The sequence below is a fragment of the Zonotrichia leucophrys genome, chromosome 4 (assembly GCF_028769735.1).
Source record: "Zonotrichia leucophrys gambelii isolate GWCS_2022_RI chromosome 4, RI_Zleu_2.0, whole genome shotgun sequence".
NCBI classification, from domain to species: Eukaryota; Metazoa; Chordata; class Aves; order Passeriformes; family Passerellidae; genus Zonotrichia; species Zonotrichia leucophrys.
The window spans coordinates 56,931,705-56,950,280 of NC_088173.1; the positions used below are offsets into that span (position 1 = coordinate 56,931,705).

An 18,576-nucleotide genomic window follows, 5' to 3' on the forward strand; every position below is an offset into this window, starting at 1 on the left:
CTGCATTGGTTCATAGCCTAGTGCTTGGTAGCCATAATCTGTAGAGCGGTGATGTTGTAGATCTTGGCCAGTGGATGTAACAGTTAGTACAATCATTCTGACAATTCCTGCCAGATTCTGCTTGTTTTTTTACTGTTAAAAAACAAAAAAGTGTTTAGAAGGGCTAATCCTTTTTATTCATAGTCATCAAGAGAAATGCGAAAGCCTGTTGAAATGGAAAAGCAAATTACCTTTTTGCTTTCTTTATTTGAGAGACATTTAGAAGTGAAGAGGATGGAGAAGAAAGTAATAGGAGTCATATAGACTATATTACTCTGAAAGTGTTTATCTATTGTCCTTGATGTCACCTTAGCTCTCACAGGAGCTCCAGTGCTTTTCGCAAACCTTTATCCACATTAAAGTTAAACTGAGCTCTCTGGTATCGCTTCAGAACATGTTCTGCTGATTTTATTTGTAAAGAACAATTCTCATTGTTCTTAGATTTTAACATGGGTCTGTGGGTACAAATAAGTTATTCTGAGAGTTATTCTAAGACTGTTTTCCCCATTATATACTTGTCTATATTGTAAGTTTTATTGTCTAAGGAGCACTTCTTATAAACCAAGCTAAATTACAATAATTTTAGATTTAAGATATTGAGAATAACTCTCCTCTATTAGTGGAATGTTTTAAAATTTCCACTTTCAGTTAACTGCAGGTTCCTGCAATATGAGTCTTACTTCTTCCATCATGCACTTCTTCCTGTCACTGTCATTATGGTAACAGCTCCATCTTCTCCATCATTCACTTTAGTAATTCAAAAATTCATTGATCCAACTTTCTTGGTTGCGCAACCAAATCTTACCACTTGTTCATATACATCTTAAAGGTTTGATCATTCTTACTTGTTTTCATAACTAAAATTCATATCCATAGTATGCAGCTGCTACAGTCATAAATTCAGTCTTGCTCCTCTCATGCCTAAATACTTGATATACAAGAGGAATCTTCTTGCCTGCTTCATCCAGCTGTTAGCTGTGTCTCCATTGCTCGCTCACCTTTCTGTCCCATTGAGAACCAGCTGCATGCTTCCACTTCCTCACTTCCCACAACTCTGCTGATCTGTTGCAGACCTGTTGATTGTGTCCTTACAAGACCAAGCATCTCTTGCTCCCCACTAGTCATTCTGAAACATACCTATCACCAATTTTAATGGAAAGGAGGAGCCTGCTGTAGCTTTCTGCATTTGCTGTACTCCTCTTCATTGGATTTCTGCTGGAGACACAGATATGCCACCATAAAAATGATGCAGTTAACATTCTTTGTTGTTTGATACAGTGCTGCAGTCCTGCTTTTAATTTTGTGCTTCTCATGATACTTTATGGTATTTGGTTGTTTTATATCATCCTGTTTTATATCGTCCTGTGCTTTCATTCAGTTTTTTTTTTTTTTGTTGAGATATCACATCAGTGTCAATAGGCATTACTGTAACATAAGTCATTGGTGTATATTTGCTGTTTTCCACCCTTGTCTTTTAAACATCTGGTTCTAAGGTGGTCTTCTGGAAATTAAGGGCTTTCATACTGCTGTCACCCCAGCTGGTCAGCACTGGATCTGCTGGTATTCCTGCCAGGCTTTACTGCTAATGTTCTCCTGAGCTGGAGAATTAAAGTCTGCAGTATTGCTCACAGCCAAGGTACTGCGGACTCAGCTGTCAGGGACCTACTGATCCTGACTATGGGTTTTCAGTGGGTGAATCTGGAGAAGTTGTCTGTTTAAAATTAAAAACTAGCTTGCTTCTCAGAAGTGTGCTAGGTTGTTTTTTGATTTGGCTTTCTTGCTTCTTTTGGGGAAGCAGTTGATTTAATTAGTGATTATTTTTTAAATAAGTGGCAAAGAGAGAAAAATGGCATTTCAGAAGAAATAGTGATGTAGATCATTTGCTTTGCTTCATGGAGTCTTTCTTTTGAGGCTTTTTGCAATTAAAAGACTGAGTTCTGAATTTGAAACGATCATTAATCTTTATGTTGCTGACTAAAGCAATAAAAGATTGAATATGCCAAGATAAATATCCTGGCCTTCTGAATTTTTTTTTGTTCAGAGTTCTACAAAATTTGTAAATATGAAATGGGGAAGAAATATGTGGGACAGAATTACCATATTTTCACTTCCCTCTGCGCTCCAAGTGTCTGTTTGGGTCAGATTGCATTTGCAAAGTCATCCTGTGAACTTCTCAGATTTTGCACTTGCTTTTCAGGGTAACAGTAAACTCACTGGAGTTTACTACATGTTAGGAACTGCCATAAGGCTTCCCTCCAAAACTGTAGTAAATTGAGAGTGAGAAGAATAAATCAGCATTGTGACTCATTTTTCAAGTGTTACATTTTACACATTTACTAAAATTCTCTTTTGCTTTCTTAGAAATTGAGTATATTCTTATGTTAGCAGTATCCAATACCTTTAGAAATACATGTTTGAAACTTGTGATAGGGATGTTTGTTTCCCTGTTCAATTAAAATTTAAGGAGTTTAGACACATTGTTCTTATTCAGGTGGAGGAAATGATCAGTTTAACTTGAAGCTAAACCAAAGGCAGACTAACAAAGCTCACTTAAGCAATCTGTAATATTTTCTTTTCATAAATAAGACCCTTTACTTAAAACAAAATTACCACTTATCTACTGGATGCAGCAGAGCAACTACCATATAATGTAATACGAAGTATACACTTAGAGTGATGTCAGCTTGCAATCTTGAAATTCCATTTTGAAGTTTAACACATTTTTTCATTCTCCTAATTTTTCTTTAAACTAATATCAATGTTTCTAATATCTTGGTGTTTTCATTTTGACTCTCCAGACTGCTATTCCCTATTCCCTAAGATTACAAAACCACGTCCTGCCGCAAAATTATTTTAATGTACATTATTATCTTTTCTTTTTAAGGCCGTTCTTCCCTCTTCCCAATAGATGATGGCTTGCTGGATGATGGGCACAGTGATCAAGTTGGAGTCCTGAATTCCCCCACCTGCTATTCAGCTCATCAGAACGGAGAACGAATCGAGCGTTTCTCTCGGAAGGTGTTCGTTGGAGGGCTTCCACCGGATATTGATGAAGGTGAGCTGCCTGGAAACCAAGCACACTATGTTGGGAGGGAGAAACAAAAACAGGCCATGAAAAACCTGACTTGAGTAGTAAAAATCAGCCACTCAGCTTAAAAATAATGTTGTGCAAAAGGCTGTAACTATTTGTTCTTTATGTAAGTTGATGGGTGTGTTGAGCTTTGTATCATCTTTTTTGGTTTTGGGGTGTTGCAGTTATTTCTGATTCTGTACTTGCAGATTAGAGTTGCATGTAATGCCTAGAGTGTGTGCTCCTGCTTATCTTGCATATTTCTTTCAAGTACATCTTAGCCCTCCTCTGTCTGTGCCTGCTATATTCTGTAGTCATGGGAAATTTCCATTTGTAAATGAATTTCATATTCTATTTTACTGTTACCTGAAGATCTCAGCAGTGATATAGAAAGGTTCATGTTATTCCTGATGAGAAATAGAAACTTAGGCAGAGCAAGGTCAAGTGGCAGAGCACTCTTGATGCATTGAACAGAGACTGTACTACAGAAACTCAGATTGTTAGCCAGCTGAAATTGCTTTGTACATTAGTGGTGATTTGAAGTAATTGTGCTGTTTAATATGAGGTTTTCCTGTGCAGATAAATGTAAATTGCATGTTAACTTTCTAGTATAAGTGGAAGTTCTGTTAGGAGGTTCATGGTAATCCTAGAGTAACTTGCAAACCAAATAAGCTGACTGCGTTTAATTAACTTTCAGACATGGAAAGGCCAGATTTTGGTTCCATTTCCATTGAAATGCCCTCCTATAATCTACTAAGGCATTTATTTTGATATGCTTCAGCACAGTTGCCTATAACACTAATGCTAAACAAAACCACATGGAAATACATTTTATTTCTCTCCTCCCTGTTTATATGATGATGGCAGGATATGACTGAAAGAAATGGATCATAGTTGTGTTTGAGTTGCTGCTTTTATATAGTTCAGAGTATTTTTAACCCTTGGCCAAGGCTTTTTCAGTCACTGACACGTAGGTGTGGCTGGGATAGGAAGAACTCAAAGTTGTGCAAGGGGCATGGTAGATCTTGCAGCAAAGCTGTTGATGGTTGTTGGGAGCACCTCTAAATAGACAATTTCAAATTTCTGTCTCTGATACATGCATAGTGTCTGCTGTAGAGCAGATATCCTGTATATATTTCCTATATGTAGGAAATTGCTAGTATGTTAATTGTGGTGTTACTTAGTATATAAATATCTACTTAAAAAGCTCTGAACTGTACATCACTAAACAGTAAATTTATTTGATTTTATTCAAACCAGATTGTGATTTGAAATTAGGGAAGTTCCACACAAGTTTACACAAATGGCTTTAGCTGCCCATATGCTTCTGAAATGCTGCTGTTTTTAAGCAATAAAAACCAAATGTAAGATTAAAAATCACCAGAAATACATTGTATAAATATTAACACTCTGGAAGATGGATCTATTTAAGTCTTTTGTTTATGAAAATTGTAAATTTTGTTTTGTTTTTCTTCCGATGAAATGTCAACCCTTGCTAGAAGCAAAGGTCTTTGCTTGATAGTTTTTTCATTGAGTTATGTAATTTCCTTTAATTGCAACTATTTTACATGTTTTTAGATGAAATTACTGCCAGCTTCAGACGATTTGGGCCCTTGGTAGTAGACTGGCCTCACAAAGCGGAGAGCAAGTCCTATTTTCCACCAAAAGGTAAGAGAGTTAGAAGGTTTTGACCTGTTACTGAATGCCGGTCTTGCTCTTGGAAACACTCTCATCTTTTTCCAAAGGGTATAATGTAGAGTCCCTGTGAACACTTAAATCTGTTGGTTCAGTGCAGGTCCAGGTGTGGTTCCTTCACATACTGAGTCTAAAACGTGTTATTTTGTTACTGAGCCTGATCAAGTCAACACTCTGTAGGTTGCATGCATCACCAATCATCACTTCTGTATTTCTATTTCTGTCTAGTTTCCAAAACTGAAATTTGATCAAATATTTTAAGACAAAATCTTAGACAAATATTTTCCTAGGAGGTTAAAGGCAGGATGCAGAAGGATGTATTTGCTTAAGTGGTCAAGATAATCAAATATGCATCTTTCACTTTTAGGATGTGAACTTCCTGTTGAAGCTCTAATCTTTTTGTTAAATTGTTAAATACTGATTTTTTTTTCTTTTAAATTATTTCTAGTGTTGCTGTTAGATTATATTTTTACTATTACTTACAAAGTGTTGGAAAAACCGTTCTGTAGATCAAGTAGTTAAGTCACTGGGATATCTCTGTATATGTACAGTCATGTATTGTTACATATAAAATAAATGCAGACGTGTGATCCAGACATGAAAGCAAAGCAGAAATTATTGATTTTGTAGAGAATGCAGCAGTTCATTCCTTCTGTGGAAGTGACAAATGTAGGTATAGTTCTTTTGTAAACTGATTATTTATCTGTGCATCTATGCTGGGGAAAAGACAGGATTATTATCCCCAATGGGCCCTCTAAAGAGTGGGAAATGGAATTGAAAGCATTTGAATAGCATTTATGAATGCTACATGGAAATTTTAAGACAAAAAAAGAGACTTTGGCTTTCTTGATTGTCAGCCCAGCCCACAAAGCTACTGTCAAGTTAAATTTGATTATCTTAGACTGCATCTCTCTTCATAAATTACCAAGAGAAATTCCCAAGGAACTCTTTGAAGAAGATGCATCTCGCAGAGTCTGTGACGAATATATAGAAGACAGAAGATGTAATATATTCCTACCTGAAAGGAATGGATTGTGGCATTTGTTTCCAAGGAGATAGTCCTATCTCAGCATCTGAACATCTTAAGGATGTGTTTTCAGACTTCCTTATTTGATAAAGCTTTTTCATATAGTTGGGTTGTTTATAATTACTGCAGTAAGAAAAAAATCCAAACTGTGTTGTAAGTAGAGCTTCTTAAAGGCAGAGAAAATATAAATAGATCTTCAGTGTATTGATCTAATTAATTCAGGAAACACTTGCAACCTAAATGCTCAGTTGATTTCCCATGGTTAACTGATCCTTACTTGAAAAATAAAAGCATTTAGTGTTCTATCGTAACATTTCAGCCGAACTTTTAGTTTGCTGAATTATTCACTATTTTTTGTACATAGCCTAACACATTTACAATACAGTGTCGATTTCTCTTTGTAAATACTCTGGAAACATACAACTGCAAGTGTTACTGTGTACATACCTCTTTTAGTCAAAGCAATACATGTGACCCATAATTATTTTTTAGAAGAATTTCATTAAAAATTGTCTTTCATTGGTAGTACTTGTGTGAACAGACAAGAACCATTTATACATACATTAATAAGATGTCTGAGATGGCTAAGGATAGGCAAAAAAAAGCTTTGAGATCAGTCAGTGATTGCCATTTGAGAAATACATACTATATTAGTTCAGAGAATTAATGTTTTTTATTTTCTAAATTGTCACTCTGCATGAAATTAATTCGGTGTCTATATTTTTCTTTGTTCAGTTTCATTAGAGATTTGCTATAGTATTGCTTTCCAAAGACATCTCAGAATTAGGCCATTCTGGACTAATTCATGTAAGTCTTCTCTGTGGTGAAGAGATGAAGCCTGTTTTGTTTGGGGTTGCTTTTTTTTGCCTTTTTTTTTTTTTTTTTTTTTTGTTACTGTTCAGTTTTCCAGACTGTGCTTCCTTCCAAGCTCTCTGCTTACAGAAGGTCCTGAGGGAAGGCCAAGTTCATAATAAGTGTTTCCTTGCAGAAAGAAATTCAGAAAGTGTCTTGATCCATCAAGGCTGGCTGCCTCCTGAGAAACACCAACTGCTTGTTCTTAACTAATTACATTTTGTGGTGGTTCACCACAAAATTAGATCGAAACATAACAGGAATTTTTACAACTTTACACTGATCTTACAAGGAAGCTCTGTTCTGAAAAAAACCTCAGTTCAGCTCAAAGTACAAAGTCTGTAAGAGTGATCTGCCAACTGTGATGCAGAATTCCTTCCTTTCTGACTTGCCACTGTTTATCATAACTCATGTTATTACGTAGTTGGCAAATACACTTATTTGTGAAACAATACACATGTCCAAAGTAACTTGCTGGGTTGAGGACTCCTCCTTTTCATAATGAAGCTCACAAAGAAATGGTGCCATAAAGATAGGGAAATTCAAAAAATGCCTTCCAAAATACATCCAGTTGTTTGTGACCTCTGTACTATTTATAGGCTGTCTCAGAGGATAATCTGATTTAAACAGGACAATGTCCCCAGTCTTATTCTAACTGGTTGTTTCTGCTGCCTTGTATGACAACAGTTGTGCAGTAACTTCTTTCTTCAAGGTTCCCACTTGCTAACTTAGAGCTGACTAGCTGAAAAACTCAAGTTGGAAATGTTCTGCTTCTAGTTTCAGAAGCAAAACCCCAGGTCCATACAAATTCTGTTGAACTTGTTACCTGCTACTTTGATCACACTGGATAGGATCAAACTCAGGATTCAGGCAAGTAACTAGGAATCTTCATATGTGATTAGTGTCTAAGCTTCCTTTAATCAATGTGAATCTGGCCAGTACAGCCAGTGAAGTATAGAGGACAATTCAGGTCACTGTAATATGAGCACATTGAGTTTGATTCATTTACCCAGACTGAGGGTATCTAAAAGACTGGATACATGGATCTCACAAAGATAGTGCAGCACCACATTTTTTCACCTTACATGTGGTTTGGAGTTTATTCTCCATCAAAGATGACTAAAGGAAAAACTGAAAGATGGGTTATGTAGATCCATTGTCTGTATTAACCTGCAGCTCGGACTGGTTCTTTCTGATATAAGTTAAGGTGCAGCCGTTTCTAGGCAAGAATTGCACTGCACTGAGGCCGTTTAGTACCCTCAGACTGTGGAGGGTGTGTCAGGACAACCAGCCCCAACCCAAAATACCACTGCAGTCACTGGCATGGCACTACATGGGCAGTGCCATGCTGGCTTGCACTGATTTTCTTGACTCCTCCTCTAAGCCATTAGTGACAGGAATTAGCTGAAGGTTGATAAAACTTAAAGCTGCTCTCTGATTTCTACACAGAATATGCATAACAAGAAGCGTGTTTTCTCCCTCTGGTAAACTTTCATATTACTTTGAAATAAACCATTCTTTTCCTTGCGAAGAAAATCATGTTAGCATGAATCTTGTCCAGAATGCTTGGCTTTTGATTTGTTCTCTAAATAATGAATACCAAAATAAAATTTTTTATGAATACCATGAAGAATTTTAATCTGGCAGGACCCCTCAGTCATCTCAGCTTTTCAAACTTACCTAATGTGCTTTCTGTTCCAGTGCTCACCAATCCATCTCTTTAGTGAGCATTGTAAATCATTGAAGGTCTAGAGCTGTGTACTGCTCCTTCAGAGGGGAGTAGTGCAGCTGAGTTTGTGACACAAGGCTTTCTGAGGCTTTGAACTAAGTGGACAAAAAAAGACATGAGTACATGTTTTTTAGATGAGGTTGAGAAGGCAGTATTAATGTATGTTTTTTCTATTGCTTTCCTTTCCATGTCAGGAGTGGTAGTATGAAGTGACCCTGAGATTAGCTCAGTTGTTTAGAGCATGGTGCTAATAAAAATGCAGGTTGTGGATTCAGTCTCTGTATGGGTTATTAATTTAAGAGATGGACTCAGAGATCTTTGTGTCCCATCCAACTCAGAATATTCTGTGATAATCTTTATCACTTCTTGAGTTCTTATGCTTGAATTTTCTATATTTTTGCAAGTTGCTGCAGTTAAGCATGTTAATAGCTACAGACATAGATTATATGGAGGCACTTGGCAACCTTGTGTATGTGGAACCACATGGCAGTACCTTTGAACTGCATTAGGAGAAGAACTGATGAAAAATCAGTATCTGGAGAATCTTTGTATCTCTGATTCCTTTTACAGTATCATGTGCAATTAACCCTCCCTTTGATTAATCAAGTTTTTGCGCTCTCATCATTCTTGTACTGGGATCTCCATTCAAAGTGGAATGTGTGTGTGCTTCTGACCGAGTAAGGACAGTCTCATGGAGCTTATCTCACCCATGCCAGTTGGCACATGCCCTCATTCACTAAGTTTAGCATGATTAATATGTGGATTTTAAATTCTGTGATAAATACTGTAATATATTCCCATTAAAACAGATTTTGAATCTAAATTATTGATGATTAAACTTAAGTTAAACAGGTTGTCATTAAAAAATTACAGTTCAGCAGTGAAGAATAGACTTCACAAGAGAATGCATCAGCCCAAATCCAGAGATTCCTTATGACATATTTCTTATGAAATTAAATAAGGTAAAAATATAGAATACATAAAATCCTGTCATGTGTCCCATTTATGTAGCTATGATGGGACTGTGGTATCAGGGGTAAGAAATAAGGTACAGCTTTGGAAGGACCAGTATGGACCTTACAACTTTTTCTTAAAATCCTGTTCTTGTTCCCAAATGTCTAAAATCAGTTGTGCATTTGTTTTTTAAATCTTACATTGTTAATGCACTGATTCTTTAATGGTCTTCAAGATACACCCTACCACCTTTACCTTGATGACCTGCAGTGTCTGTTTGCAGTAAGAAGTGGCTGCTGGTTCCTTAGCTTCTTGCAGAAATACAGCAAGATTTCCAAAAGGCTTGGTAAAGCATCCATGTTGCCTTTTCCCAAGCCCACTCTAGGGCAGCTGCTTCAGCATTTACTTCTCCATAAGACATAACTTTGTGTGAAAATTCTAAACTTGGTAGTAATTTCAGAAAGAAATGTGAGTTATGGTCACTTTAAAGTTTGTTTTAGTATACAACCCTAATTATGCTATTGAGGTATTTGTAAAGTAACAAATTCAGTGTATCTCATATTGTAACTGTGGAAGTAATATGTCATGTTCTTTGCTTGTCTGACTGTTTGGTTTTATGTAGCATTAAATAAGCATTTTTTTAATTCTTTTTTTTGGTAGTGTTTGAAAGGTTTGCTGGGTCACTTACGTAATAAAATACTAATCTCCAGAATAGGGATTAGTCCTTTGTGCCAAGTCGGATTTTCATTGTATAATGTCCATTGCAGCCAATGAATGATGTTTAGCCTAGACTTACAGTGCATGATAGAGCAGACACGTTTGCTTTTATTTGGTTATTAGTCTCATCTGACAATTACTTTACAGATGGAAGTTCTGTTAATTATGGCAATGTAGTACACAGTTAAAGAAGATGACTAATATGAAAGAATTGGGTTGACTTTCTTTTGTGTAGAAAAATGAGTGGCAAAGATGATTCTGTAAAATAAAGATAGAAAAGCAATCAATTGGTTTGGGTTCTTTTCCAGGTTATGCATTCCTCCTGTTCCAAGAAGAGAGTTCTGTACAGGCCCTGATTGATGCCTGCATTGAAGAAGATGGAAAGCTCTATCTGTGTGTTTCCAGCCCCACTATCAAGGACAAACCAGTAAGTACAGTCAGTGGCCTGCAGGCTATGGCTGCCATCTGTCTAAAGCAGCATTGGAAATTGTGAAGATGAAAAAAAACAAAAGTAAACTACTGTTGGCAGCGCTCAACATCTGGAACACTTGCATTGTTTTAAAATTGTAGTCTTTTGAATTAATAGGATTAAAACAAAGCAACTAGACATGCTACAGTAACGAGGTTATGACTAACAATTTGTATAGGCTGATGAACATATTTCCACATTGTAGTGAAACCTGAAGTAGGATATACTGTTTTCTTTCGCAATTTAATAGGTTCAGATCCGTCCCTGGAATCTAAGTGATAGTGACTTTGTGATGGACGGTTCGCAACCGCTTGATCCTCGGAAAACAATTTTTGTTGGAGGAGTCCCTAGACCATTAAGAGCTGGTGAGTAGAATCTGTGGCAATTTTTTAAAGTGAGAAAGTGTTAGAAATAATTTGTACTATGCATAATTTTTTGTAGCTAGATATGGATTGAACAATCTTGGTAGTTTTGACTGTTGTACAATATTCATGTATTCTTGAATTTTTCTACTGTGTAGGTTTGGCCATAAATCACAATTCATCATTGAGATTTGCTGGAAAGTGTTATCTCTTTATAGCTGTAATGTAAGCTATGTCACAAGAGGCATAAAACTAAGAGTTTGGTTTTAAAATAATGCTGTGGAAACCTCTCTGCCCCACTCCGTGACTGTGGAGTGGCATTTGTACCTGCTTGTCATTGTGCATTAGCTACTCTTCTGCTGCTGTCAGGTTACACACACAACCAGTGATAGAGTATTTGAACAAGTAGGCGTAGAGGAAAAAGGAAGAAATTCAGAGAGCTAGCACTACCTTTTATGGCACAACATTATATGAGATTGCAGGACTCTTTCTAGACTCTTGCCAGAGGTGTGAAGGAAAAAATAAATGTTTCTATAGCTGTGGAATGGTTGATGTACAGCCTGGATAGTCTGCTTTTTCAGATTGTCTGCAGCAGCCTTTTACAATGTTTTAGGTGGCCTTCTAGAAGTGGGCTGCAGTGGATGTTGGAAGCAGAAGCAAACCATACAGTGGTTGAAATCCCCTTTATTATTAGAATGGCTTCTGGATTTCATTAGTCTTTCATAGCTAGTAATGAATTTTATTCTTAGAGAAAGATGAACTTTTAGATGAAAGATCTAAGAAAACCGAGAAGTATTAGTGCAAATTTGGGGTACAAAGGATCTTAAATTTTTCTATCTTGGACCTGCAATGCTCAAGCTTTTTTGGTATTTTACTTTTAAGACTCTACTTTTGACTGTAATACAGGCTCTGTAAATGAGTGTAAACACAGTATGTTCCAAGTACAGATTAATTTTTCTTTAAATTCAGTCCAGTGCTCCATATTACTGTGCTGAAGGTCTGTGATAAATTTAATGGATGCATTCTTATGCTTAGCTCACAAATGCCTTGTATATGTAAAAATGAAATTTTTATGGCACTGTGAAATAAGAATAATGACTTCACAAAAGCAGTAAAACTTAAGGAGACTCCTCAAACAGCTATTGAACATCAAGGACTGCTGACACCTCTATAACCTAATCCAGAGGGTACTAATTCTGAAAAACCAGTGTTTTCCACCCCAGTGAATTGCAACCGAATTCAGTATAATTTGGCAGTCAGAGGATTGCCAAGGTACTTGATCTGTAAAATTTGAAATTTTTGTTTCTCTGAACTTCAGTATCTATGGTAAGTGTAGCACTGTAGAGATAATCAAGTTCTTTGTGGCCGATGAAAAAATGCTAACTACATTTTTAAATTCAAGTAGGATGTAGAGCATTAGGACAGCCAGAGAACTTGTACCAAGGAATTTGTGGCATGAGGATCTATTTTATACAGCTTACATTCCAATGCCTACCCGAAAACTCTTTGGCTGAAATCCTCTGAAGAAAACTACCCTGGAGTTCTAGTTCCATGTTATCAAGAACATACAATTCCATTGTTCCTTGGATTTATGTACCCACAGTGTAAAAGATCTATCTGCTGAGTAATGAATAGCTTACTCAATATTATTTCTTTAATATTTTTAATCTTGTTATTACTGTTTCATTGGCTCTTGCAAAATTGATAATTAAAATTAACTTTTCTCGTATTTTTAAAGTTTGTAGTGTAAGAATACTTTGAATAAATGCCGTTTTGTTTCTTAACAGTGGAATTGGCCATGATCATGGACCGTCTCTACGGGGGAGTTTGTTACGCAGGAATTGACACTGACCCTGAGCTGAAATACCCTAAAGGTGCTGGACGTGTTGCTTTTTCCAATCAGCAGAGTTACATTGCTGCCATCAGTGCTCGGTTTGTTCAACTTCAGCATGGCGACATTGATAAACGAGTAAGTTACACAGAAATTTTAAAAAAAGGGTTTTGCTCTGTAAAGAAACTTTTCAGAGTGTGGTAGCATTGCATGTGATTTGCTTTCAAGGCAGTTTCTATATTTTTTTTAGCATTCATGTAATTCCACTACTTTCAGGAGTATGGCTGAATGCCCCCAGACGAACAACATGTTTCCACAGAGCAGCAGTTTGTTCCTTTGACATATGTTGGACCATATGTTCTTCCCATTCTGGAGTTCCTGGTTTTATTGTGTACAGGCAAAGGGCTTGAAAATCTCTCTCCCATATTCCAATGAAACCAAATACTGTGATAATTCCTCTGTCATTCATAAGAAACTCTTGTATTCATTGGCTTCAGATTACCTTGATACTTACAAACTGCCCTTAATTTCAGCCTTAATTGTCAGTGCTCAGAAAGTTGGTGAGGCTTAACACTTAAAATACAAAAGGTCTTACTTTTTCTGTTTTAAAGTCTTCTTAGTACTTAACCAATGCATATTTCTATTTGCTACAGATGCTTATTCCTAGGAAAAGTAAAACGGACTTATATTAAGAAGGCTAGTGAACTTCATAACTCCTAATTAGAAGTATAAGAGTAGCAAAACTGGCATCTAAATTATGTCAGTTTTAAGGGTCACTAGTTTTGATGTCAAGAGCTGCAGAGATAGTCTGGCATTAATAGGTGTTCTTAAAAAAATGAAAAAACTATGGTCTTACAGGAAGAAGGGTCAAGTAAGTAAAGTAGTTCAAGGTCCAGTCTCCTCTACAGATCAAAGACACAAGAAAAAGGTAGTACAGTTAACAGAAGTCTGCTCTGAGGAGGCAGCATGTGCTTCTCTCCTTTCACATAGACGGAGTAATTCAGCTTTATGTATGTGTCTCAAATAGCACTTGCCTTATGAGCTGAAATCCCTAAACATGGACCTTCCCAAAGGATGAGTGGGTGTGGATGTGGGTAGTCATCTATGCTTCAGATTAGATGTGATGGCTACATTTTGGTCATGGGATTGCTATCCTTGTGACTTGCAGCTGTCACTGACTTGTAACTGCTTTTTGGATACTTACGTAACAGGAAGAAATGGCCTTGGCATTGGGTGAGGGGATATAAAACTGTTAAACATCTTGCATTTGAGAATTTGGACAAAATGGGAGTAAGGACCAGGATCCCGAATTTCCTCTAAACAAATGCTAAATGAGTCATTTAGCTTCAGAATTGAGTATTTTTAAGTTTCTTTGAGGAACTGTCTAATGGGCATTTGTCTGTGAAGTCGCCTGACTTGAAAATTGAGACATGGAGTTGGTTCCAATCCAAATTATATCTCCCTCAAATGTGGAAGACATGGACTTGTACCTTGTAAACCATGGGGAACTTTTATCTCTGTCTTCTTCTTCCCATGGGAAGTGTGTCCTTTGCAGCAGAGAGGTGTGTGGTGGACTGGCAGTGCCATCTTGTAACAGAAGGCATGATCCTGATTTTGAGGGCTGCAGTTGCACATCCGTTGTTTTGCTGCTTTTGGTTTCTTATGATTGGTCACCAGAGATCTAAAGGGCTCTTTGGATGTCGAGCAGGCATTGAAATGGCACTGCTTGCTGTTTGCAGAGAAAAGGATGTAGGTTGTTAATGGGTGATGGAACACTGCAGGCCTCTTGGAGCTTGGAAAAAGAAAAACCAACACAAAATCTACTGCAAGTGCTGGATCTGAGAAGCACTATATTTGACCTACATCCATTCCGTTGAAACTTAATTTTTAAAAACAGTACTCAGTGATTTCTTCAATCTCACATTACCAAAAAAAAAAAAAAAAAACCAAAACGCAAACAAGAACCAAAACAATCCAAACAACCCCTGCCAAGCATAGTTAGAATCTGGAGATAGCTGTTCATGGGTTGGAGATGTGGAGGGGAAAAGGCAGGAAGATCTAGGTTTTCTCTTTAAATATCTGAATTGTTAAAGCTTCTTCTTTGAAATAATTTATGTTCTTTCTTTAGTGTTGCCTTTCTAACACTTGAAAAATTAATCTCTTGTCTCAAGTATTCTCTTAAATTTGGAATTTCCACATTTTTATTACCGTACTCATTTTTTTTCTTATTTTAAAAATGTGTGCTGCTCCTGAGGTGTTTCACTGGCAAAATACAGCAGTCCCAAATCTTAACTATTTTAATAAACTTGTCTTTACATCCCATGATGGGAGAGGGTTTATAAAATTCTTTGTTTACCTGAGAGGAGGGTAAATCTATATTTTTTAAATTATCTTCTTTAATTAAACAATAATGTCAAACCTTATTTATGTAATTACATATATTTATTACCACCCAGTTATTTGCATTACTGAGGAGTCCTAGAGAAGAGCATCATTTTAGGGAACATCTTGAATCTCAGCTGAAAGTATGAAAAAGACTATTTTCAGAAATACTTTTTTTACTTCCACTGAGCTTTTACACTAATGCCTTTTCAGGCTCTGAAAATACTCTGATATCAGTACTACTGCTGATTTATACATGAGCAAGCAGTGAGTATAAATCTAGAAACCACTAGTTTGTAAGTGAGGAAGCTAGTCCTGCTTTGGGTACTGCCTTCACCTGAGGTGTTTGTGTACGTTGGCCAGGAAGGTGATAAAGTCTGTATCTCACTGAAATCCTCGAGGCAGAGCCTGTTCTGCCCTTTACCTCAGCATTGCCTTCCATACCAGTTATATCCAGTTTCTGTAGCTCTGCCGTCCTTTCACATTCTTTTCATAACCAGTTTTGTTTGTGTAGAAGTCTTTTTCAATTGCTAAATTTTGCAGTTCACCTGTTTATCCTTCTGAACTTCAATTCAACGTATTTATAGCATTTTTTTGCACATACCTTTTCCGAACTTAACTGGAAATCTTAGTGCCACAGTCACTTGACAGACATTGTCTGTGATGCTAACTTCTTCCTTAACTAAGTTCTCCGTAGCTTCTCTCCACTTCTTTTGATGTGTAGGTATATTTAGTTTGTCTAACAGATGTTTTTCTTCAGCAGAGTACTCCTCATCCTGTTTTATCACGTATGAAAGGTCAGCTCCAAACATTTCTTTGGAGCTTCAACTCCAAACAATTCATTAAAGTACTGTTAACTTTCATATGCCAGCAGTCTGCATCGACATCATGTAATATTTCCATTCCCCAAAGTGCTTCTCTAATATTTTTGAAATCATCTTCGTACTGATCTTGGTGCATTAGTGCACTGAAGCTTGAAATAAATGCTGCTTCATGCTTTCAGTAGTTCTGAGCCATGAACACAGTTACTGCTAAGGTAGCTGTTTATTGGAAAGTGTGAGTGTAATTGGTGATAAGGCAGGTCGTTATAGTGAAATAAGAGGAAGAGCTCATACTGAATATAGAATACTGGAAGACACTTACTCTGACATTTCTAGGATGGCCTGTACTTCTGAAGCTAAGAACATGAAGCCTGTTCAGCTGTAAAACTTCAGGGTAGGGAGCTGGATGTGTAAATTTTTTCCTCTGGAAATACACTGAGAAAAGTAACATTTTAAACTTCTTAGTATATGAGGAATATTCTGTCTGAGTACAGAGCATACAGTTAATATCTATATGTGGCAATCTTCAGAAGTATTAGTATCTAAGGATAACAATCTCATGCAGCAGTGAGGAAAATGTGGGATACAACAATACATTCCTTAATGACTGCGTCAACTCATTTTGTGTTTTATTATGAAGTACTTCTTCCTGTCTGATCACAGTCTGAAGCAGCACAGTTCTGCAAAGACATAATGCATATTTACCACTGGACTCCTGCCACTTTTCCATTCTGGCAGTCAGATGAGTTTGGGAGAGAGAAGCTGTGTAAGGCAGGTGTTTGTAGCTGTCTGTAGACTTGCAAAATGGTCTTTAAAAAATATTTTCAGAATTGTATTGAATACAAATTCCTATACAGTTCAAAGCCACAGAAAGAGAAAGTAATAGATTACCAAATTTGGCAGTGCCAAATTTGATCATATTTTAAAAATAGGGAGTGAGTTTACAGTGAACAGCTCTGCTAAAAGATCTGCATTACAGCCTGCAGAAAATACTTTTAATTTGCATACAAATGTAGTCCATGCAGAGACACTGGCACTTCAAAAAAAAAAATTTGTATGTTAAAGGGTAGTCTCATATGTTCAGTTATTTTTTTTGCTAAACCATGTAGAATTGTCATGTTGACATCCAGTTAGGAGATCTTTGAGTGATTGTGTTTTCTTCTACACTGAAATTCGTAATTTCATTTGCAAAGAATGCTCCCTCAGGGTAAATTAGGGGAAATTCCTGATGTGGCTGTTTGTTACATGCACAGAGTACTTCTAAAGGTCTGCCTTGAGGTGTTCTGCAGTGTGGACGGATCTGTAGGTGATAAATGATAACGAGTAATAACTGATCAGTTACATAAAGGCGTTCATACAAGTGACTGCAGATTTCAGGGGGTTTTCTGGGGTTCTTTTTTACACCAGAGAAAAATTATTGCCTTCATACAACTTCAGGTAGAAACAGTTATTAATGGGAATTGTTTCTGTTTCACTCCAACAGGTGGAGGTAAAGCCATACGTGTTGGATGACCAGATGTGTGACGAGTGCCAGGGTGCGCGGTGCGGTGGGAAGTTTGCTCCTTTCTTTTGTGCCAATGTCACTTGCCTGCAGTATTACTGTGAGTTTTGTTGGGCAAATATCCACTCCCGTGCAGGACGTGAATTCCATAAGCCATTGGTAAAGGAGGGGGCTGACCGCCCACGTCAGATCCACTTCCGCTGGAATTAAACATGGTGAACCAGCATCTACAGAAGGAGAGAAGGGTGCATGTGGCTTACTGTGTTTGAAGATACTGACATGCAGAAGAAATAAGTGCATTCTTCTGCTTTTCACCCCAGCTATCAATACATGCATCTTTATCAGCAGCCAAAACACTACAAGCCTCTTGTTTTTCACCAAAACCCTACATCTCAGGCTTACTAATTTTTGTGATATTTTCATGTTAAAATAAAATGTTTTTTTGTATTTTCTCCAAGTTATTTTTATATGTAAAGTTAAAACTAGATATGAGAATGTTTTTGCGTAGGGGCACACAGTCTGCTGCTATATTTAGTGGGTGAAGCGTGCACTTATTTCTAAACATGGGTTTTTAACTTCAAGATCTGCCCCAGTAATTTACCAAAGGTAGCAAAATAGTGAAGATGGAATATGTCTGCTACAAAAGCTTATTTTTATTGTTGTTGCTATTTTCAGTGTATACATAAACTAAAAATTAGGGTTGATTTTTTGCTCTCCATTTTGACTTGCAAGAAATAATACCTCAAGATAATCTGATTTATTAGCTATTTTTAAACATTTTTAATCACAAGCTGTATTAGCTTTGCTGCTATATAGGTGTTATGTGTAATGCCACCTATTAATACGGGATTGAAACGTTTAAGACACACTGCATTACAGATTAAATGCAGGCAGCACAATATGGCCTAAACTGCCATAGTTTTAGAATGTGAAAAATTGCATGTTTACTTACCTGTATACACCATATGCATGCACTAGAACTATTAATTAACAAGAGGTGAGTTATTGCAAATGTTCAAAAAAAGGCTCTCTTGAAACTAGGTAGCATGAGCAAATTTACAAAATTTCTTACAAAAAACAAACTTGCATGCATTATTGTGACTGAAGTAAAAAAATGTCCTACATGT

At 36.8% G+C, this 18,576-nt stretch overlaps 1 protein-coding gene across 2 annotated transcripts in view; it reads left to right on the plus strand.

Annotated features, from left to right (window-relative positions):
• The window catches only part of CPEB2 (cytoplasmic polyadenylation element binding protein 2), a 54,533-nt gene that overhangs the window by 33,134 nt on the left and 2,823 nt on the right, over nt 1-18,576 (plus strand). For both annotated transcript variants that reach the window (XM_064711803.1, XM_064711804.1), the window contains exons 7-12: nt 2,924-3,094; nt 4,688-4,777; nt 10,392-10,510; nt 10,803-10,917; nt 12,702-12,883; nt 17,432-18,576. The exon at nt 17,432-18,576 is cut by the window's right edge and continues 2,823 nt beyond it. In XM_064711803.1, the coding sequence (XP_064567873.1) occupies nt 2,924-3,094; nt 4,688-4,777; nt 10,392-10,510; nt 10,803-10,917; nt 12,702-12,883; nt 17,432-17,659 (905 nt within the window). In that variant the 3' untranslated portion in view covers nt 17,660-18,576. The remainder of the gene's footprint in view (nt 1-2,923; nt 3,095-4,687; nt 4,778-10,391; nt 10,511-10,802; nt 10,918-12,701; nt 12,884-17,431) is intronic.